Source organism: Lepidothrix coronata, unplaced genomic scaffold (genome assembly GCF_001604755.1).
Source record: "Lepidothrix coronata isolate B3197 unplaced genomic scaffold, Lepidothrix_coronata-1.0 Scaffold349, whole genome shotgun sequence".
NCBI lineage: Eukaryota > Metazoa > Chordata > Aves > Passeriformes > Pipridae > Lepidothrix > Lepidothrix coronata.
The window spans coordinates 260,101-281,785 of NW_016690529.1; the positions used below are offsets into that span (position 1 = coordinate 260,101).

Genomic DNA, 21,685 nt, shown 5'->3' on the forward strand with positions numbered 1-21,685 from the left:
GGGTTTTGGGAGTGGAAAGGGGGTGGAGGCAGCTGAAAAAGGTCGAACCAACGAAAGCACCCCCAAAATTATAAATTTGACATAAAAACCCGCTAAATTAAAAAAAAATAATTAAAATTGTAAAACCCCCACTGTTCTTTTGCCTCTTTTGGGGGGGGTCTGACCCCCCCCCCCTGCAGTAAGTGCTCTTTGAATTTTAGGGGGGGTAGAGAGGGGTCACCCCCAGTGCAGGGGTGGGGTGGGGTCCCCCCACGTTTAGGGAGTGGGTGGGGGGGTCCCCTCTCTCTAAATTAGGGGTGGGATCTCCCCTCCCCCAACTCAGGGGTTGCTTGGGGATCCCCCCAATTGCTTTAGGGGGTGGTTGGGGGTCTCTCCCCCCGCCCCCAGTTCAGGGGGGCAGAGTTTGGGAATTGCACGAGAGAGTCGGGAATGTTGAGGAAAGGGTCAAAAATTCAGGGAAAAAACGGGAATTCCTTAAAAATCTCATTGAACCTAAAAGCTGGGAAGAAAAGTGTCGGGAATGGGGGGGGGAGGGGGAGGAGGAAGAGGAGGAGGAGGAGGAAAAGGAAGAGGAGGAAGAAGAGGAGGAAGGTGAAGGGGAGGGTGAAGGTGAGGAGGAGGATGAAGGTGAGGGGGAGGGCCCGTGAAGGTTTAAGTGCAAATCGAGCGTTTTCTCACGGCTCATTCCTTGGTTTGGGGTGTCCCTGACACCTCCTGGGGACACCAGAGACGCCCCAGTGCCACCCCCAGGGGACACCAGTGACACAGGGGACCCCAGAGACCCTGGTGCCATTCAGGGACCCCCCCAGGTGACACAGGGGATGCTGGTGTCACCTGCCACCATTCCCAGGGGACACAGGTGACATGGGCAAGTGGCTCCAGGACATGCAGGGATTGGGACGGGACTGGAGATGGGATTGGGGACAGAGGGACTCACCAGGCCTGAGGCCACCCAGCTTGGCTTTACCACCTGCCCCAGAGGGTGACAGAGACAGGGACACCACGGGGTGGCACCTCAAGAGGTCCCTTTGTGTCACAGGGAGGGAACCTCGGGGGCGGGTCCAGCTCCGTCCGTCGGCCCCAGGGACGTCCAGGGACACCCAGCAGGCTCCGGATGAGGGAGCCCCAGGGTCGGGATGGGATCCATGGGGTTGGGATCGGCGTCTCCTGGATCCTTCTGGAGCCCAGGGGGTTGGGACACACCGGGATTGGAGCCGAGGGGGTTTGTGATCCCCGGGATCGGAGCCGAGGGGTCGGGATCAGCATCTCCTGGATCCTTCTGCGGAGCCAACAGCATTGTGGTGCCCTGGGATGGGATCTGAGGGGTCGGGATCAGCGTCTCCTGGATCCTTCTGCGGAGCCCAGGGGGTTTGTGATCCCTGGGATGGGATCCAAGGGGTCAGGATTGGCGTCTCCTGGATCCTGCAGAGCCAAGGGGGTTGTAACACCCTGGGATTGGATCCAAAGGGGTCGGGATCGGCGTCTTGTGGATCCTTCTGCGGAGCCCTGGGGGTTGGGACACCCTGGGGTTGGAGCTGAGGGGGTCTGGGACCCTTGGGATGGGAGCCAAAGGAATTTATGGCTCCCAGGGTTGGAGCCAAGGGGGATGTGACACCCTGGAATCGGAGCTGGGGGTGCTGTGACACCCTGGGATTGGAGCTGAGGGGGTTTGGGACTCCCGGGATTGGAGCCAAAGGGGGTTTGGGACCCCTGGGATCGGAGCCAAAGGGGGTTTGGGACCCCAACTCCCCCCGGAATCAGCACAGGCTGCCCTTAAATTCCCCTCCATGGGGCCTGGAATTCTGGGAAGGTGCCCTGCCAAAGTCTCTTCTGGAAAAGGGGTAAAAAAGCTTTAACCATTCAGGGAGCGAAGGAAAATGGGGGGGGGATAAGGAAAAAAGGGCAAAAAAACAATCCACAACACAAGGAAAAAGCGTCGGCAATACAAAACCAGCGGCGAGCGGCCGGAGCCGCCCCAGCCTCACGCCCAGGGAGCGATCCCTGCTGGAAAACCAAGGGAGTTGGGGCTGGGAGAAGGAGCGGGCGCTGTCTGAAGTGGGGGTGGGGTCGGTTTGTCTGTCTGTCTGTTTTCCCAGGTGGGATTTTTTCCGGTTTCTCGTCGCGTTTCCCCGGAGCGGAGGCCCCAGTCCGGCCCGGTCTGGCCCAGTCCGGCCCAGTTGGCCCAGTGCAGGCACTGCAGGCGGGTGGGGGCAGCGGGCGCTATTTCTGTCCGCTGATGGCCTGGGATATGGAGCGGGGCGGGATCATATCCAGCAGGTATTCCCGCTGCCGGTCCGCCAGGCTCGACGCTTTGTGGCCGCCGATCCCGGCGTTCAGGTAGGCGATGTTCACCCCTGCGGGACACGGACCCTCGGCACCCTGGAGCCGGAGCGTGCCAAAACCCACCCCCTCTCCTTGGGATCGGGGGGGCAGGAGCACGGTGGGAATTTCCAAAGCTGGCTCGGCAATCCAAGGGGCACAGCAGGGCCTGTCTGATCCCATCCTGCTCAGCCCATCCCATCCCATCCTGCTCAGCCCATCCTGCTCATCCCCTTCCATCGTGCCATCCCATCCCATCCCATCCCACTCATCCCATTCCATCCCACCCCTGTCCCTGGGAGGGTCCGTACCTGGCATCCCGAGGAGTCCCCCGGCCACGGAAAGCTGCGGGGCCTGGGCGAAGTTGGAGAGCATGGAGCGGGCGGAGGTGGGAATTCCGCGCTGGAGGCTGCTCTGGGGCTGCGGGGCCTGGGGGGACAGGACACGGACATGGATACACTGGGGGGCTCCCGGACCACCCGGAATGGGGGAGTGGGACAGTGGGGCACCCCCATCATCCCAGTCTGTCCACTCCCAATGATGCCATGCCATGCCATCCCATCCCACCCCATCCTATGCCCTCCCCTCTCCCCATCCCCTCTTGCTCATCCCACCCCCCATTCCCATGCCGTTCCCACCTGCCGGAGCGTGTGGTGCCGCAGGATCCCGTCCTGTTTCCCAACGCTGGGAACGGCAGGAGCAGCCGTGGGGGACAGGGCCGCCTGCTGCTGGAGCCGCTGCTCGATCTCCTGTGCCAGGGAATGCCCAGCCCGTCACATTCCCACCCGGAATGGGACCCTGCCCCTTTCCAAGACACCTCCCGCACCCAGCACCTGGATTCCATCTCAGATTGAGTTTTATCCCATTTATCCCAGATGGATTATTATTAATGCAGCAGATTCCCCATCCGAAAACAAGCCAGCGAGTGGGTAAGAGGCTTCCCAAGGGAAAACTGGAAAGGGATAGGATGGGGCTAGCAAGATGGGATGGGATGAGCGGGATGGGATGGGCAAGTGGTTTGGGATGGGATGGGCGCTTTGGAATGGGCTGGGCCGGGTGTGTCAGCGCTCCCACTGCAGATCCCTGTTCTCCCCCAGCTCCGGTGCATCCCGGGCCTGACCTGCTCCTGCTGCAGGGCCTTGACGAAGGCGTTCTTGAGGCGGTTCGTGTGCTCGGCCTTCAGGGCCTTCTTCTGGTTGGACGTCTGGCACTGCTCGCACAGGATGCGCCCGCCCTTCTCCTGCTTCCAGTGTGGCGTGAAATCCGTGCGGCACTGCCCGCACACGAAGGGCTCCACACGCAGGGACACCGGGCAGCTCTTCCCTGGAATGGCACAGGGATCATGGGATACCGGGATAACCCCCTGCCTGCACACCAACGGCTCTACACAGAGCCTGGTATCATACACGATTTGGCCTGAAATCCCACAAGTTTTGCCTGAAATCCTCCAAATCAATCCCAGAATCCTGAAATTTCACACTGAAACCCCAGACTCTGCCCTGACCCTTCCCTTCCCAAATTCCCTGTTTTCCCAGGAATTCCCTGGGAACACCCACCTTGGCTGTTACCACCTCCTCCAGCCCCACCGGGCAAAGTAGTCAGAGCAACAGGAGAGCCCCCAGGAAACCCCCAAATCCGGGCTAAAAACCCCCGATTTCACCCCGCACCACCCTAGACTCCCACTTTTTTTAGGAAAATCCGGCGGGAACACACACCCTGGCTGTCGATGACGCTCTGCACCACCTCCTCCAGCCCCACCATGTAGATGAACTCGGAGTTGGCGGCGCTGGGCAGGAAGTGCAGCAGCGGCGCCGGCGGCTTGGGTGGCGGGATCTCCAGGAGTGTCTTTTCCAGCTGCTTCCGGAGCGCGAGCTTGGCGGCCGCCTGGGAATTGGCGGCGTCGGACAGAGCGCTGGGGCTCGGCAGCGGCGACGACACGCGGGCCACGGAGCCCGATGGGAGGTGGGATGCGAGGTTCATGTAGATGGCAGAGGACGAGGAGCGCTGGCACGGCACCGACGAGCCGGACTGCTGCGGGGACAGGGAGAACAGTGGGATCAGAGGGGAGAACAGCGGAATAACGGGGCTGGACCGCTGCAGAGACAGCAGTCCAACCACTCCAAACCATCTCAAGCCATCCCAAACCATCCCAACCCAATCCAACCCTCTCCAAACCATCCCAGCTTTCTCCAAACCATCCCAACCCACACCAACTCATCCCAGCCCAGCTCCTGCTGGTGCCCATCCCACGCACCGGCTGGTAGTTGATGGTGGGGGTCATGCTGGGGGTGTTGCTCCGCACCAGGCCGGGTTTCTGCGGCAGCCGCTGCCCCTGGAGCTGCGCCGGGTTGGGGGCAATGACGCGCTGGGACATCAACATGTGGGGCAGCGCCGAGCTGGCGGCCGAGCGGATCACCGAGTGCCCCTGGGAGATCAGGGAGAGAGCCACGGGTCACTGGGGATCACTGGGAATCACTGGGGATCACTGGGATTCACTGGGAATCATGGGACACACCCACAGGGATGGTGGGTCCAACTCTTGGATTGACACGAGACAACCCAACGATTCCACTGGGCTCAGTAAAATAAATAAAATAAGGGATTTGAGGCAAACCTGGAGCTTTAATTCTCTCATCCAGGGGATTCCCGCTTATCCATAATTCCTAAGATTCAAAATCCTTCTCTTTTTCCAAAATTATCCTTGATTTTAAATAATTGTGGCCATTTTGGAGGGAGGTGGACACAGGACAACCCCAACAATCCAGTTGGGTAAACACTCCTTGGAGTCAGTGAAATAAATAAAATAGGATAAAAATAAAGGATTTGAGGCAAACCTGGAGCTTTAATTCTGTGATCCAGGGAATTCCCGCTTACCCAGAATCCCAGTTAACTCCTAATGCTTAAAATCCTTCACTTTTCCCTCAAATTTGCCTTCATTTTAAATGACTGTGGCCCTTCTGGAGGGAGAACGGCTCGAGCCAACAATTTTCCATGGAGAGGCTGGAATTGCTCTGGAGTCAAGGAAAGGGGCAGGAATATGTGGAGAAACCACTTTCCAGAGCCAGGTGGCTTAGTGGGAAGAGACGGACACAGGACAATCCCAACAATCCTGTTGTGCAAATGCTCCTTGGACTCCCTAAACAGCAAACTAAATAACACAAAAATAAGGCTAGAATGTGAATCCTTTGGGAAAAGCAGGAAGGCTATAGGCAGAGGCAATGTCCTCACCCCATTCCAATAGGGACACTGGATATTTAAGGAATCATGGAATATCAAGCTGGATCCACAAGGATCGTGGGGTCTAATTCCCACCCAGCACAACCCCAAACCCCAACTCCTGGCATTGGGAAATGCCAGAACTCCTCTGCCTCCTGGAGAAGGGATCTCAGCTGGGTGTGCATCCAGCAGAGTGGGTGTTTTCCAGGGAAAAGGGGGAACGCTCACCTGCAGTGTCCTTAAGTTCTGTGGCTCCACACCCTGGGCTCCGGGCCGGGCCGGGATCTTGGACAGGCCCTGCTGCCCCACGTGGGCCGGCGATGGCTGCACAATGGAGGCAGCGTTCTGGACAACAGGGGTCTGGATCGGGAATGGGGGGGAGAGCCGGGATCAGCCCCCGGAGAGACGGAATTCCACGAGTTGTGATGCTGAGCACCACAGGTTTGTGTTCCCAGCTGTGCCGGGGCCGCAGATTTGGGGGATTTCCCACGGGATGTGCCACGCGTGGTCCTTCCCGTTATCCCTCCCATCCCAAGCCTCACCTTTTGGACCACATTCTCCTTCTGGAGTTGGCTCTGTCGCAGCTTCTTCAGGAGCACCAGTCGGGCCTCCTCCAGCCGCAGCTCATCCCGGAGCTGCTTGATCAGCTGCTGCCGCTCCTCCAGGCTCTTCCCCTGGAAAAACCAGGAACACCGGGAAAATGTGAGGGAAAGACCAGAAGGAAGCTCAACCCGAGTGGGAATTTGGATCATTTGGGAGGATTTGGGAGCAGGAAGCGGGTGGTTGTGCCGGGAAGTTGCTGGGAGGGCCCAAAGCCACCGGAATTCCGGGCTCCCTCACCTTGAACATCTCCAGGTTGGCGGCCTTGAGCCGCTCCTCCATGCGGGAGCTGGAGCGGGGGCTGGAGGCCTCGTTGTCCGACAGCACGATGATGTCTGGAGATGGCGTCAGGCGGCCCCGCTCCGGGTCACTGCAGGAACACACCGGGATGAGCCGGGAAAGCAGGAATCCTGCACCGGGACCACCCCTCAATCCACACAGATCCCGGCTGGAACATGGCCCCACCCCCCCAGGGAGTCCAATCCCTCCAAACCACCCTGGCAGGGGAGAGGGGGAAGCTCCAGGTGGGCAAATCCCACCTGGGAATTGGGAATAATGCAGATTCTAATCCAGACTCTGGGATGTTCCAGCCTGGAATGGCTCATCCTCACCACGGTGTAGGGAGAAGGGGACAAGCCCTCCCGGTAATGCCATCATTCCAAGCCTATCCCAGGTCAAATCTATTGGAAAAGCACAGTCCCTAAAGGAAAATCCGAGTAAATATCCAATGGATCTGTGAGGGAATCAGAAAACAAAAGGAGCAGCTGGGAAAAGAAAGACTGAACTAAAAGCCAATGTTGGGATCCAGGGATTATCCCCGGGAAGGAGATGCAGATTTCATGTCTTCATGCTGGAGAGCCTTGGAAAACTGTGGAATAATCCAGTGTGGAGCCATGGAAGCAGCCGGGATTGTCGTGCCCCAGCTCCCTGGAAGGTCCTTGGAGTGAGGAAATCATGGAATACCACATCCCAAACTCTCAGCTCCAAACACCCAGGAGGAAACATGGAGCCCGATCCCAGATTTAGTTGCTCTGAAGATGCTCAGAGGGGGCCCAAACATTCCATATCTTCGTCACCCAAACATTCCAGCTGTTTCTGTGGATATTCCAAAGCACTGGAGCTGCCCCTTCTCCAGCAGAGAAGGTCCAGAGCATCCCATGGAGATGGATCCAGCAGGAGCCCATCCAAGCAATCCAAACTGCATCCCAGGAGTTTCAAACAAGAGAGATCCAGCAGCGGATCCTGGTCCAGGATTTTCCCCACAGCTGGCAGGGATGATTTTGCAGGAGCATCCGGATAAATCCAGGTTGGATTATTTACATTCCATTGAGGGAGTAACACAAAGCCAAAGTCCAAATCCAACAGGAAAATCCACAAGGAATCACCGGATTTCCTTTGTCCAGGAAAGAGCAGAATTCCAAGGGAACCACTGGAACAGGAGCTACGGCGAGGGAGGTGGGAAGATGTGGAGCACATTTCCAGGGAAAATCCAGGGAAATGAGACACCCCCCATGAAACTTCACAATGATTTCCGAACTTAGAGTGGGATATTCCCACCTCCTTCCAGGGCTGACCCCTGATCCAAGTGTCTGGTGCTGGTGCCCAACTGGATTCCCTTCATCTCGCACAACATCCATGGAATTCCAGGGACGCAGCCCATGGACTCCGCACTCGGACCAGGGACACCTTCCATAGACCGGGCTGCTCCAAGTCCTGTCCAACCTGGCCTTGGACACTTCCAGGGATGAAGAACCCACAAATCCCCTGGATAACCTGTGCCACCCCCTACACAAGAAAGAATTCCCAATTCCCACATTCCCAACTGCTTTCCGACATCCCACTTAACCAAACTGTCCACATGAACCCATTTGCCTCTTATCCCACCATTCCCACGTCCCTCTCCAGCTCTTGGAGCCCCTTTATCCACTGGAATCGGATCTACCAGACCCCCCAAATCCCATTTAATCCCTGACCAGGTTTCTTTCACCTCTCTCATCCCAGCATCCCCGCACCGACCTCCTCCTGGCTGCTCCCATCCCGGCATTCCCACTCCCATCCCAGCATTCCCACACCCACCTCCTCCTGGCGCTCATGTCCACGGGCTCGTCGTTGATGTTCTCCTTGCCGGGCCGGGTTGAGCCCCTCCCGTCCCCGTGGGGCCTCAGGCTCCCGTTGAGCTTCTCCTCGTAGCCCTTGATCCCGTCGGGCTTTCCTGGGAGCTCGTGGGGCACCTCCAGCCCCGCCAGGTCCTTCCTCTTGAGCAGGGCGAGCATCTTGAGCCGCTCCATGGCCTCGTGGCCCTCCATCTTCAGCCGCTTGGCCAGGACGTCCTCGCGCTCCTCCGGCCCCGTCTCCAGGCCCCGCTTGAGCAGGTTCAGCCGCAGCGCGTCCTCCGTCATCCGCTCCATCCTGGACATGGACACAGCACCGTCAGCCGGGAGCGGAGTGGGATGGGGAATGGCACAAGGACACGGGCAGGGACAGGGAATGGGACAGGGACAGGGACAAAGACACGTCAGGGACCAAGACAGGGACACAGGCAGGGAAAAGGGACAGGAGAGGGACAGGGACGTGGTCAGGGATGGGGGAAAGAGGAGGGACAGGGACACCGGCAGTGTCCTGGATGTGGTGGATCCCAGTGAACCCCCCCAGGGTTCACTCTGAGCCCAACTCCAGCCTTGGAGAGCTCTGACTTCCTTGGAGAGCTCCGGCCTCCTCACGGAGCTCCAATCTCCTCATGGAGCTCCAACCTCACAGAGCTCCAACCTCCTCACAGAGCTCCAACCCCACGGAGCTCCAACCTCCTCAGGAGCTCCAACCTCCTCAGGGAGCTCCAATCTCACAGAACTCTGACCTCTTTATGGAGCTCAAATCTCCTCAGGGAGCACCAAACTCCCCATGGAGCTCCAACTTCCTCATGGGGCTCAAATCTCCTCATGGAGCTTCAACCTCCCTGGGACCTCTCAATGCCAAACAAGTCAGGAAGGATCCTGGAAGGATCCTGAAGAGCAGGAGTTCCCCAGATCCCAGAGAACGGCGGCACAATCCCTCAGGATTCAAACCCCATAGATGCAACTTGGCAAGGAAGGGGAGCCGGAATGAATCCCATGGAAGCCTCTGGATTCGGGAAATCCCCCACCACGAGGTTTTCCAGGAGGACGGAGGTGCAAGCAGGTCCATCCCATCCACCTACCTCTCCGTGTTCCCACTCCGGCTCCAGGTGCAGGAATGCCCTGTGGAAAACAGGCAGGAGCCACGGAGCCCATCCCAACCCCAGAGCCAATTCCGGCCCCATCCCAACCCCGGAGCTCATCCCAACCCCATCCCAGCCCCGGAGCCCATTCCAGCCCAATCCCACTCCCAGGCTGATAAGGAACCAGCCGGGTGAGGCCTTTCCCTGCGGAGCAGAGCCAGGGACCGAGACAAACACCTCGGGAATGGGTGGGAATTCCACGTGGTTGGTTCGGGAACGCCGGGAGCTTCACTGGCTCTGCAGGGAATGTGAAGTGTCCATGTCCTGAGCGGCTGGATCTCGGCCCCTGGAGCTGCTCCACACCCACCTCGGGTCATTCCCAGGATAAACCTTCCCCGAGCCAAAGTTCTGCTAGGAAAAGGCCGTGGCTCAGGTGTAAATCCCTGGAATGACACAGGGCTGGGACACAGGCTCAGCTTCCAGAGGCACAGAGACACCTCACTCTTGGAACATGGGGGTGGGAAAACCAATGGAAATCCCAAATCCCGAGTAAAAGCCGGAAGGAGCCTCCGGGAGAACACCTGGGGCTCTTCCCACCTGCCCATCCCGGCTCCCGCACGTCTCCTGCTCCCAAATTTAGCCCGGCAGGTCCGAACAGGCCTCGGAGCCGCCCCTCCCCCTGTCCCACAGGAATGACCCCGGGGGGAAGCGGGAGCTGGGATGGCCCAGACAGCCGGGAGCGCCCGGAGCCGCGCCCGGCGCTGAGGCTGCTCCGCTGGGAACGCGCCAGCATCCCGGAGCTTGGCCGGGAACGCGCTCTCTGGAGTCATGGAGGAGCAGGAGGAGTCAGGAGAGGTTCGAAAGGGCCTCATGGGAACGGCATCCCACGGGATTCCTGCTGGGAATAACATGGGGAGCTCCCCGCAGACACCTGAGCACGGCCAGGACCCAGCAGGGAGATCCAGAAGTGGATCCTAGGATGGATCCAGGAGCGGATCCAAGTGGAGATCCCAGAGTGGATCCCAGAGTGGAGATTAAGGAATGGATCCAGAAGGGGATCCCAGAGTGGATCTAGGAATGGATCCAGGAGTGGATCGAGATGGGGATCCCAGAGTGGATCCAAGAGTGGAGAACAAGGAATGGATCCAGAAGCGGATCCCAGTGTGGATCCAGGAGCAGATCCCAGAGTGGATCCAGGAGTGGATCTCCAGACCCAGCAGGGAGATGTGGAAGCAGATCCAACCTCCTGCCCATCTTCCCCATGGATGGAGGGATCCTGCTGCCTCCTCTTCCTGCGGGAATTCCAGAGTTCCCCCGGTCCCACCACAAATGGGGGCTCCAGTGCCAGGGAGGTGCCACATCCCCAGCATTCCCAAATCCCTGAGCATTCCCGCATCCCCCAGCATTCCTGAGCATCCCCATGTTCCCAAATATCCCAGAATTCAGCATTCCCACATCCCCCTGCACTCCTGAGGATCCCACAGCCCCCAGCATTCCCAAATCCCTGAGCATCCCCACATTCCTGAGGATCCCCATGCTGCCTAGCATTCCCACATCCCTCTCCAGCATCCCAGTATCCTAGTGACATTCCAGCTTTGGAAAGTTACAGAAACACCATTTTGGGATGCAGAGGGAAAAACTGGGAACAAGCCCCAGGGATTCCAGGAGCACTGAAATCCCTGAGCCAGAGGGAAGAGGGGGAAGGCCGGAGCAGCCCATGGATGCAGCTCCCACTCACAGGGATATAAACTGAGGGCTCCAAGGATTCCCAAGGCCCTTCCCTCCGGTTTTCCAAACAAATCCAAGGTGCCGTTACCAGGAACGGGGCCCACCGGTGTTTAATCTGCTCCAGAGGTTTTCCAGGCTCAGCCAGATCCAATAAAAAGTCAATGAGGCTTTGGATTCCAGATCAAACGAGGCCCCTCGGCTGGAGGGGGCAGGGGAGGATCCACCAGGAATTTCCAGTGGGAAAGCCACAGGAAAGCCCTCAATTCCATCCAATACTCAGCAGCGAGGAGCAGGAGTTATTCCAATCCCAGGGATCCAGCAGCTCTGGAGCCGGGACAGTGGGAAGTTCAGGCCCCACTCCGGTCCCGGCACATCCCAAACCGGCTCATCCGGCCCCGCTGCCTCCGGCCCTGCTCCCGGGAATCAGCACATCCCAGGGAACAGGAGCTGCCTCTCCCTCCACTCCACTTTAAACAACCATCATCCCTGGAACGGAATTCCCAAATGGTGGCAAAACCCAGGGAAAACAGGAGCCAAATCCATGCGGCGCCTCCAACTGGGATTGTCCCAGGAACACTGTCCTGGAAACAGGATCCTGGGGCCGGAGTAGAGCCGAGATTCCAGAGGCTGCCAGGGTGGGATGAGCAGCAAGGGTTGACCTTGGAATGCTTTCCAGGAATCCCAGTCTGCCGGACAACGTCGTCCCAGTGGCAATTCCCAGTTTTCCGGGGGATTGTGGCTCCTGCTCCATGCGCTCCCTGACGCGTTCCATTGGCTCTGGGCGCTTCTCTCGCCTGGCAGGACAGGTTTGGCATTCCCAGACAAACAAAGCAGCTCCCCGTTTTCCATGGATATTAGATCCGGCTCCCACAGGGAAAACATCCAACCAAAAAAATGCCAACAGGAGGATTGGAAAGGCCGGGACGAGTTGGGTCAAAACCAGGGATATTCCAGTGGAAAAGGGAGAATATCCAGGGAGAGATGCGACCAGGATGGAGAATATCCTGGGGTTTATCCAATGGGATCCAGAACCGAAAGTTGGCAGCACCAGGAGTTAATTCCAGATGGAGTTTTTCCAGGGAAGCCCCACAAGGCTCCAGTCCCTTCCCAGAGGCTTTTCCATTGAGTCAATCTCCACATTGGTCTTCCAGCCCCTATTCCTGGCCTCGGACCCTCCGGAGCCAATGGAGGAGCTGTAATCCCTGATCCACCCCTGGGATGATCCCTGACCCACCAGGAATGATCCCTGATCCACCTAGGATGACCCCTGATCCACCACGAGGGATCCATGTGGTCCCAGTGACTCCAGGTCTCCCTGTTTTCCTGACTCTGCTCCAGCAGCACTGGGAATTCCAGCAGCCCTGGAAGAGCCAAGGTGGATCCCAAGATCTTGCTCCAAGGGAGCAAGAGTGGGAAATCACAAATAAACCAGCCCAGAATTCCAGTATTCCCAGGAAAATACACCTGCAGCAGCTTCCTGGAGCATCCCGAGCCCTTGGATATTCCCTTGGAAGGGAAATTCCTGCTCTTCCCAAGCACAGGGATCCTGACTGCCCAACAACATTCCAGCTCCTTCTCCCGGATCTCTGATCCAGCACGAGGAAGAAGGGACACTGGGAGGGTGGAGCATTGGGAATTCAGCTCCAAGGATTCCTTCCTGAGCACCAGGAACACCATCCCAGCATATCCCGGGAGTCTCTCATTCACCACCCAAGTCCTGGTCCCTGCTCCTGCCCGGAATTCTCAGTGGGAATAAACCCAGGAGGCAACATGGATATACCCTCCAATTCCCAACTATTTGGGGCTGGAATTCCCGAATCAATCCCAGGAGAGACCTGGCAGGTCAGGAATCAACATCCAAATCCAACATTCCACGTTATCTGGGATGTTGAGTGGGACCTGATGCCCCCCTGGCACATCCAGGTTGGATCCAAAGTGTTCCAAGAGGTTGAATCATCACCCCTGTCCCTCCAAATCCAGGGATTTGGATCCAGGAGTTGCTCAATGGCCCCATTCAGATGTTAAAAAATCCTGATATTTATGGGATAGAAAGCCATTTAAAGCCCCATTTTCCCAGGATCAGGGATGGGATCCAACTCATCCAACTCCCCTGGGCACATTCCTGCTGCCCCAAAACCCCCCAAATCCCACAGAAAACTGCTCTGATCCCGTGGGAAATCTGTGGAGTTGGCTCCTCATCCGGAGCTGTCCGGCTGGAATGCGGAGCCCAGAGCTGCCCAGGAGCTGCTCCCGATTCCATGCGGGATCGGCACATCCCGGCACCAGGAAGCGCGTTCCGACACGGAGCACAAAATGGCTGATTCCCAGGGCGAGCATTCCCAAGGAACGGCAGGAAAAGGATAACAACCTAAAAAGGTAATTAGGATTTAACGGCTCCGCGGCCGGAGCCAGATCCGCAGGAATCCAACGGGAAGGGAAGGGAAGGGAAGGGAAGGGAGGAAAACTCCAGGACGGAAAGAAAACTGCTCCGGATCCCACAGCTCCAGGTGGGGTCCAGAAACCTGGAGAAACACCTGGTTCCGGCTCTGGGCAGGAATTCTGAGGCAGGTGAGGGAGTCTGAGGGTGGATCCCAGAGGTTCTTCTCCAGGAGCTCCAGGATTTAAAACAACACAAACAAAGGGAAAATCCCTGAAAAGCCCTTAGAAACGGCCTCGGAGCGGGATGGAGCCATCCTGGGATCCGGGGGGAGCAGCTGCTCCTGGTCCTGCAGATGCATGAGGGGAAGAGAATGAGGGAATAAGGGAAAGGATTTGGGAAGATGCATGGAAGGCTGGCTGGGATGTGGCAGAACGGGAATTCCTCTGGAGCAAATGGCTCCAGGGGCTCTGCTCTTCCCATTCCTGGATCCCAATGGGGGGAACACCTGGCCCTGCTCCGACACTCTGGGCCCAGACCTCGGATCTCCCACATCCTGGATCTCCAGAGCCTGGATTTCCGACTCCCGATATCCCAGGCCCTGGATCCCCTGGATTCCAGATCTCCCAGATCCTGGATTTTCCACCCTTCAGATTCCAAGACACCAGAACTCCCAGATCCTGGATTTTCCAGACCCTGGAACTCCCAGATCCTGGATTTTCCACCCTTCAGATTCCAAGATGCCAGAATTCCCAGATCCTGAATCTCTCAGATCCTGGATGCCTTGGATCCCTCAGATTCCAGATACCACTGCTGGCCCAGTCCCTGGATTCTGCAGCTCCAGGTCAAGTCCAAACCTAACGATGGGAAGCAGGAAAAGTGGGAAAGGAGGAAAATTCTCCCTTCCCAAAAAGTGCTTCTTTCCCTCTTCCCTCCCAAATTTGGGGTTTTTACCCAGCTCCATTTATTGGGAGCAGGGAATCCTGGCTCCATGTCCGGCTCCAGAGGCCTCACCCCTCACCCCATCCCGGCATTTTTGGGATGTGGGAATTCCAAAAGCCCTCAAATGGGGGGGGGGGGAAGACCTAAAAACCAGCTAAAAATTCCTGGGAATTGGCCAAATTTTGGGGGCAAAACAGCCAGAAAATGCTCCAGGAGAATAAAAAGTGATGGAAAACGATGGGAATGGCGGGGGGGGAGGGGAGGGAGCGCCCGGCTCTGGCCCCTGGGCCCCCTCCCCATCCGGGATGACGCAAACTTCCCAGGCTTCCTTATATAACCCTTCCCGATTTCCTCGACTGCGGAGCCGCCTTTGTGCAGCCGCTCCGGATCCGACCTCAGAGCCATTGACCCCCCCCATCCCATCCATGATCCCAATAATGGGACACCAACCCGCCAGAAAACCCATCCCAAGCATCCTCATTCCCTGTCTTTTCCCCCATTCCTGCAGTCAGGGCGGGATCTGATCACTCCGGAATAGCGATGGTTGGGAGCAGGGATGAGGTGGGAAAAGGGGGGGGGGCTGGAAGCGGGGAAAGGGAACCACGACTCCGGCAGCAAATCCAACCTTAAAACATCCCCTTAAAACATCCCCTTAAAACATTCCCAGCCAGCAAAACCAGCGGGAAAGCCCATCCGTGAGGAGCCTTTTGTGTGTCTCCCATTCCCAACATTCCCGATAACCCCGGGATGGGCTTGGGGATACTCACAGGTCCAAGATTCCCGCTGCTGGCTCCAGTTGGCAGGAAAATTAAGGCTGGGAGCGGGGGGAGAGCAGCGGGAAGGGGCAGGAGGAGCCAGGGGTCGGGAAGGAGAGGGATCCATCCCCCTGCGGAGCGTGGCCGGAGCCGGAGCCGGAGCGGCTCCGAGCGGGCCCTTCCCTGCCAATCATGCGCCGTTGGAGATATTAAACAAAAGAAAAGGGGGATGCTGACGGACTGCTTCCCATCAGCCCTCGCGGGAAAGGGAAAAAGAGAAGGGGAAAAAAAAGGGAATAAAAAAAAAAGGAAAAAAAAATCCGATCCGGTCGGATCCGGTTTTTGGCACCTCCGGCCGCGGAACTGGAGCCGGGTTCGGGGAGGGGGGAATTGGGGGGATATTCCCGGTTTTTGGGTGCTCTGGTTCCCCGCCCCCACCCCTGGCCCCCCGCCAAACTTTGTCTTCATTCATGGAAGCTCCTTCCCTCCCATGGAATTTTAACTCCTTCCAGCCCGAGGAGGAGCCACCAGAGTCACTGGGAGCCACCCCCACCCCATTCCCTAAAAACCCCCTGTTCCTGAGGTTTGGGGGTGGAAGAGGAGCGGCCTCGGCAGCACCCGGGCCAGAGCAGTGAGGGCAGGGAGAGGATGGACAGGGATTCCTGGGAATGTGCCCTGGGATTGCAGGGAATGCAGGAAGGGATGACAGCGAATATGCCGGAGCAGAGGCTGAGGGATGTCAAGGAATGTGCCAAGGAATAAAGCGAGGGATGTGGGGGAAGATCCCGAGGGATGTCAAGGAAGAGGCCGAGGGATCCAGGTGAAAATGCTGAAGGATCCGGGCAAAGATGCCAGAGAAGATGCCCAGGAATGTGACAAAGATGCCAAGGAAGATGCCAGAACTCCAGTGGAGATGCCAAGGGATTGCCAGAGAAGATGCCAGAGGAGATGCCAAGGGATGCTGAGGAAGATGCTGGATAAAAAGCCAAGGAAGGTGCCAAGGAAAATGCCAAAACCTTGGGGAAGGTGCCAAAGGATCCGGGCAAAGATGCCAGAGAAGATGCCCAGGGATGGGGGGGGAGATGCCAAAGAAGATTCCACATCCCTGGTGAAGATCCTGAGGGATGAGGGCAAAGATTCCAGAGAAGATGCTGAGGAAGATGCCAAGGAATGTGGAGAAAGATGCCGGAGAAGAGGCCGAGGGGTCCTGGCAAAGATCCCAAAACCTTGGGAACGACACCAGGGATCCCAGGAAAGATGCCAAGGGATCCCAGAGAAGATGTCGAGGGATGTGGCCAAGAACCTCTTGGTCCGGACAGATTCGGTGGGTTTGGAATCTCCCCTTCCCTCCGGCACCGGAAAGATCCGGTGGGATTTTGGCTCTCCCAAACCTCCCACTGAGCTGCTCCAGCCCAATTCCAGAGGTGGAAACACCCAGAGATGGAGAATCCTAGAGATGGAGAACCCGTCTTTCCAACTAAAACATGGGAGGTTTACATGGGATATTGGGAAGGAATTTCTCCCCGTGAGGGTGGGGAGGCCCTGGCGTGGATTATTCCGAGAATCCAGGGCTGCCCCATCCCTGGGAGTGCCCAAGGCCAGGTTGGACAGGGTTTGGAATGATGGGAAGTGTCAGATCCTCCCAAAATACACCAATAATCCCCTAATTCCCAACACCCTGGAACTTCCATGGCTTTATTCCACCCCTGGGCTGCAGAGAGTCTGGGAATTCTGTGGCATTTCCACTCTGCCGGAACCCTCTGGTTCGCCTTTCCTGGATAAAAAGGAACATTTTGGTTTCCAAAGGGGGAAAGGACCAACTGGCTTTAATTTCCATGGATTTCTCCGCTGAGGAGGGGGTGGGATGGGCCCTGGGATGATTCTTCCCAGGCTGTGTCCATGGAAAACATGGAGAGAGAGGAGAAAGGTGGGATTAAACACGGGGAGTCTGGAAGAGGATCAGGGATGAGAATCTCCCAAAATCTTCCCAAATCTCGTGGGTTTGGGGGAAGAAATGAGGAGCGTGGGGCTGAAGGGAAGGTTTGGCTTCGGGAAACTTCTCTTCCCTATGGAATGAAGGAACCATCTGCCTCCAACATCCCATTCCCAGGATTCCAGCCCCATCCACAGACCAGGAACCCACTGGTCCTCACTGGTTCCCACTCCCCACATCCATCCCATGGGAAAACACCAATGAGATCCCAGGAGGATCCTGGGAATGTCCCTCCTCCCCTTCCCTCTCCCACCTCCTCATCCCGTCCTGGCCAAATATTCCCTTAGATCCCATTCCCTGGTTTTTAGGACCATTCCAGGTTGTTTTCCCACCCTCCTCCAGCCTTTCCATCCCTGTTTTACACCAGGAAGAGGTTTGGGAGGAGATGAAAACATTCCTGGCACACTCAGAGAGCTGATTCCTCCCATCCATCCTCATCCCATCCCGCTGCTGCGGCCCTTCCCACGGATCCTCAGGGCCAGGAGGGGGGAAGGAAGCGGGAAAACATCATTTTGTGGAATTTTGGAGGGGTTTTCCCTACGGATCCATCCCCTGGATGCTCCTGTTTCCAAGCTCAAAAGGCCTTTGAGGGAGCGTCTGCCAAGAATTCCTTTGATCCGGCTGCGATTCCCGACCCCAATCCATGATCCACAGGTGATCCCAGGAAGAAAACCCTCAGCTCCAAGGCTGATTGGCTGGACTGGCCCTGTTTTCTCCTCATTTACAGGGATTTTGGGATCTAACACACCAGGGAGGGGGTGGGAAGGGTCTCCAGAGGGTCTCTGGGCTGACCGACATTCCCGCTTTCCCAGGGAAGAGGTGGCCACTCGGAAAAGTGGGATGAGATGGCCCTGAGTGAATTTATTGGGATGAAATTTTGGGCAAGTTTTAGGACCAGGAGACCCCCAGGACCCGGCTGAGCTCATCCCCAAATCCCTTGGATGAGGCACAACCCCAAATCCAAAGGGTCCCTGGATCTCCGTCTCCCCCCAGCATGATCCCTCAGGAACAGTCTTCCTCCAAAATGGAGGATTCCTGGATCAAATTTCTGGATTTTTTGGACCTTCCTCCTCCTCATCCAATGGCGGCCGATCAGCTCCATCCCAATACTTTTCCCACCAAGTGCTTGGGAAAAGGTTTGGGAACACCGGAGGACAATTCTACAGGGAAAGGGATGGATTTTCCCTATATTTTCCAATCCTTGGGAATTGATCCCAAGGAGAAGTGGGAATGAGGCCTCTCCAACAAACCCAATGCTGGGAAGGACTCCCTGGAATGGCACAATCCCATTTTCCATGGATTATTCCAATGCCAGCTGGGATCAACCCCTCCAAAACCCATATTTTGCCTGATCCCTTTGGAATTTGGGTGCCATTCCCACCCTCGTTATCCCCATCCAGCCGCTCCCGCTTCCCATTCCAGCTGTTTCCAGCACTTCCAGGAAAAACCAGCAAGTGGCACTTGGGATTTTGGGATCCGACATCCCACTGAGGCCATTCCTTGGAAAATCAGGCCAAATTCCCTCTAATTCCAGCCCCCAGGACTGCCATTCCAAACCCAGGGCAGAGACTCTGGATGCGGATTCCGAAGTGCCACTGGTTTGTGGGAATTCTTGCCGGGAACGAACAATAAGCCCTGGGAACGCCCCTGTTGGAGCAGCCTTGGAATTTTTCAGGTCTTCAAGATTTAACTGGAATCAGGGATCAAGGACAAGGGGAAAATGCACCAGCTTTTGAGCTGCTCAAGAAAGGCCATGGAGCCATTGGGGAATTCTCTGGAATTTCGTATCACTCCGGTTGAGCTCCTTTCCCTCAGAATTCCCTGGTTTAGATGAAATTCCGACGGAGCATCACCCCTGGAATGGCAGCAAAGGTGGTGAGGCAGCAGGAGGTTTCCTGTGGATACAGGAGCAGCAGCTCCCGAGTTAAGGGCGGGTCTGAACTGGGAGCAAACTGGGAGCAAACCGGGAGCAGCCCAAATTCCCAACCCTGCCCTCAGCCAACAACTTAACATGAACAAATCCCAGAATTTTGGGTGGATTTGGGGGAATTTTACATGGAGTTCGGGGAATTTTAGGTTGATTTGGGGAACTTCAGATGGATTCAAAGGAATTTTAGGTGGATTTGGAGGGATTTTAGGCAGAGCTTGGGGAATTTCAGTTGGATTTGGGTAGCGTCTCCTTCCCGAGGGTACACATGGGATTGGCTCGGTCCAATCCCAAAAATCCAGGATTTACACATCCATTCTCTGAGATTCCATGAGAACAAAGCCTATGTTTTTTTGGAAAACATCCCCAGGCCTGGAAAAAGCACCCAAATCCAACTGCTCCCATCCCAAGGAACCGGTGTGGGATCCCCCGACATTCCATTGGGATCCTCCAACATTCCATAGGGACTCCAAAATGGGACAATCCCAGAATTCAGCCCCAAAATTCCCACTCCAACATCATCCAGCAGAACTGGTGGATGAGGGATGGGACTCCATGGATGTACATGGAATACCCAAAACACCTGGATTTGGATCTTTGCCCGCCCAAATTCCTGGGACGTGGAGCAGGAAAGGAGCCAGGAAAAGGGGGCACTGGGATCTCAGAATCCCAAAGGATCAGGAGCATGGCACTGGCACTGTCATGGATCCCTGGGGTGGATCCAAGAGACTCCAATGGCACAAGGAATTCCAGCACAAAGGAATGGGGGACCCACAGGGATAAGGGATCCCTATGGAGGAGAGAGATCCTTATGGATATGGGGGGGATCCATATGGATATAGAAGATCCCTATGGATGGGGGTGTCCCTAAGGAAGGGAGAAACCCCTATGGATGGGAAGGATCCCTATGGATGGGGGGGGATCCCTACAGATACACCAGGTCCATTTCTCCCCCAGGGCTCCCAGAGCGCCATGGATGCCCCAAATCCCGGGATGTGCCGGCGTGTCCCGGAGCAGAGGGGGGGCTCTCCCTGCACCCCCCAAACCCTCCAGGCTCCCCCAATCCCTAAAAACCCCCACATTCCCACAAATCCAGGGCCGTCTGTGCCATCCTGGCCCAGCCCCCACCCCGGGAGCGAATCCTCCCACACTCCTGCCGGGAGGAGCTTGTTCCCGATCCCATTCCCGATCCCTGCTCCTCCTTCCTCCTCCTCCTCCTCCTCCCGACCGGCAGCGGCCAAGGAGGCTCCAGAAAATCCAAGATATCAAAAAAAACCAGATCACAACGGCCGCGGAAAAGCCAATGGATCTTCCTCCCCACTCCCACATTCCCGTCTCCTCCTCCTCCCCTTTTCCCGGCAATACCCCCCCTCCCCGCCATCACAGATCCCTTTTCCAGGCTCCGAGGGGATGGAAAAGCACCCGATTTGGGGAATCTGGGAATGGATTTTTCCCTGGGGAGGAGGAATCCGAAATCCTCATCCCTGGGGAGGAGAAATCCTATGGGATTTCCTGCTGGGAAGGGGAATTGTGCTGCCTCGCTTCCCAAATCCCGGTGGGGAGGGGGCTGTGCCCCCCCCCAAAAACCAGAAAGGGCCCCAGGGAAGGGGGTGGAATCTCCTGCTCCGTGTTATCCCGGCAATGGGAAAGTTTTCCTACCGGGTTTGAGGTGGGAAAAGGCACCGGGAAGGAGGGTTTGGGGGCCGGGGGGCAGGAAAAGAGGGAGAAGCCCGCGGGGAGGAAATCCTGGATGGGGACCGGGAAACGCCGCGGGAGGGACCGGGAATCACGGAAGGGATCGGGAATCGCCCCCCAAAACCCTCCCGGATGGAAGGGAACAAAGGGGGGGCTCGTTCCGCGTCCTCCCCGCGCGAGGGGTCGATCCAGGGGATCCCTGGATCCAGGGATGGGGGGACACCCCCCGTTTTCCCGGGGGATCCCCGGCGCTCCCACCCGGGCCCCCAAATCCTCGGGGACGCCCCCTCCAAATGTGAGCTCTGACCCCCCAAAATCTGAACTCTGACCCCCAAAATCTAAGCTCTGACCCCCAAAATCTGAGCTCTGACCCTCCAAATCCCTGAGTTTTGCCCCCCTCAATCCCTCAGCTCTGTCCCCCCAAACCCCTTGATGTGCCCCCCCAAACCTCTTGGGCTTTGTCCCCTCAAAACTCTCAGCTCTGCCCCCACTAAACCTCCCCAAAATTTTCAGGCTCTGCCCCCCAAAAATCTGAGCTCTGCCTTCCCTGCCAACCCCCCCCCCTTTTCTGCCCTCTCAAATCCCTCGGGCTTTGCCCCCCCTCAAAACCTCCAGAAATATCTCTGGCTCTGCTCCCCAAAATCCAATGCCACCCCCCCCCGAGTCTGAGCTTTGGTCCCCCCAGACCCCTTTATTCTGTACCCCCAAATCTGAGCCACAATCCCCCCAGAAACCTCCCCAAATCTCTCAGGCTCTGCCCCCCAAAATCCGAGTTCTGCCCCCCCCGACTTCCATTCTTCCCCTCCAAATCCCTCGGGCTTTGCCCCCCTCCCAATTTAAGCTCAGCCCCCCAAACCGCCCTGTTCTGTACCCCCAAAACCTGAGCTTTGCCCCCCAAAACCCCTCCCCAAACCCCTCGGGCTTTGCCCCCCCAAAATCC

General features: G+C 57.1%; 1 protein-coding gene across 5 annotated transcripts in view; it reads right to left on the reverse strand.

Annotated features, from left to right (window-relative positions):
* Nucleotides 1-6: 6 nt before the first annotated feature.
* The window catches only part of GATAD2B (GATA zinc finger domain containing 2B), a 22,194-nt gene continuing 515 nt past the window's right edge, over nucleotides 7-21,685 (reverse strand). The window contains exons 1-11 of one of the 5 annotated variants that reach the window (XM_017838624.1): nucleotides 15,143-15,256; nucleotides 8,212-8,544; nucleotides 6,376-6,505; nucleotides 6,078-6,209; nucleotides 5,764-5,895; nucleotides 4,574-4,744; nucleotides 4,035-4,350; nucleotides 3,440-3,642; nucleotides 2,958-3,068; nucleotides 2,631-2,748; nucleotides 7-2,354 (exon numbers count right to left, since the gene is read on the reverse strand). In XM_017838624.1, coding sequence (XP_017694113.1) covers nucleotides 2,221-2,354; nucleotides 2,631-2,748; nucleotides 2,958-3,068; nucleotides 3,440-3,642; nucleotides 4,035-4,350; nucleotides 4,574-4,744; nucleotides 5,764-5,895; nucleotides 6,078-6,209; nucleotides 6,376-6,505; nucleotides 8,212-8,543 — 1,779 coding nt within the window. In that variant the 5' untranslated portion in view covers nucleotide 8,544; nucleotides 15,143-15,256 and the 3' untranslated portion in view covers nucleotides 7-2,220. Of the gene's footprint in view, nucleotides 2,355-2,630; nucleotides 2,749-2,957; nucleotides 3,069-3,439; nucleotides 3,643-4,034; nucleotides 4,351-4,573; nucleotides 4,745-5,763; nucleotides 5,896-6,077; nucleotides 6,210-6,375; nucleotides 6,506-8,211; nucleotides 8,545-9,328; nucleotides 9,431-11,144; nucleotides 11,292-15,142; nucleotides 15,257-21,685 lie in introns of those variants that run through there. The other 4 variants (XM_017838627.1, XM_017838625.1, XM_017838628.1 and 1 more) reach the window with 4 other exon arrangements.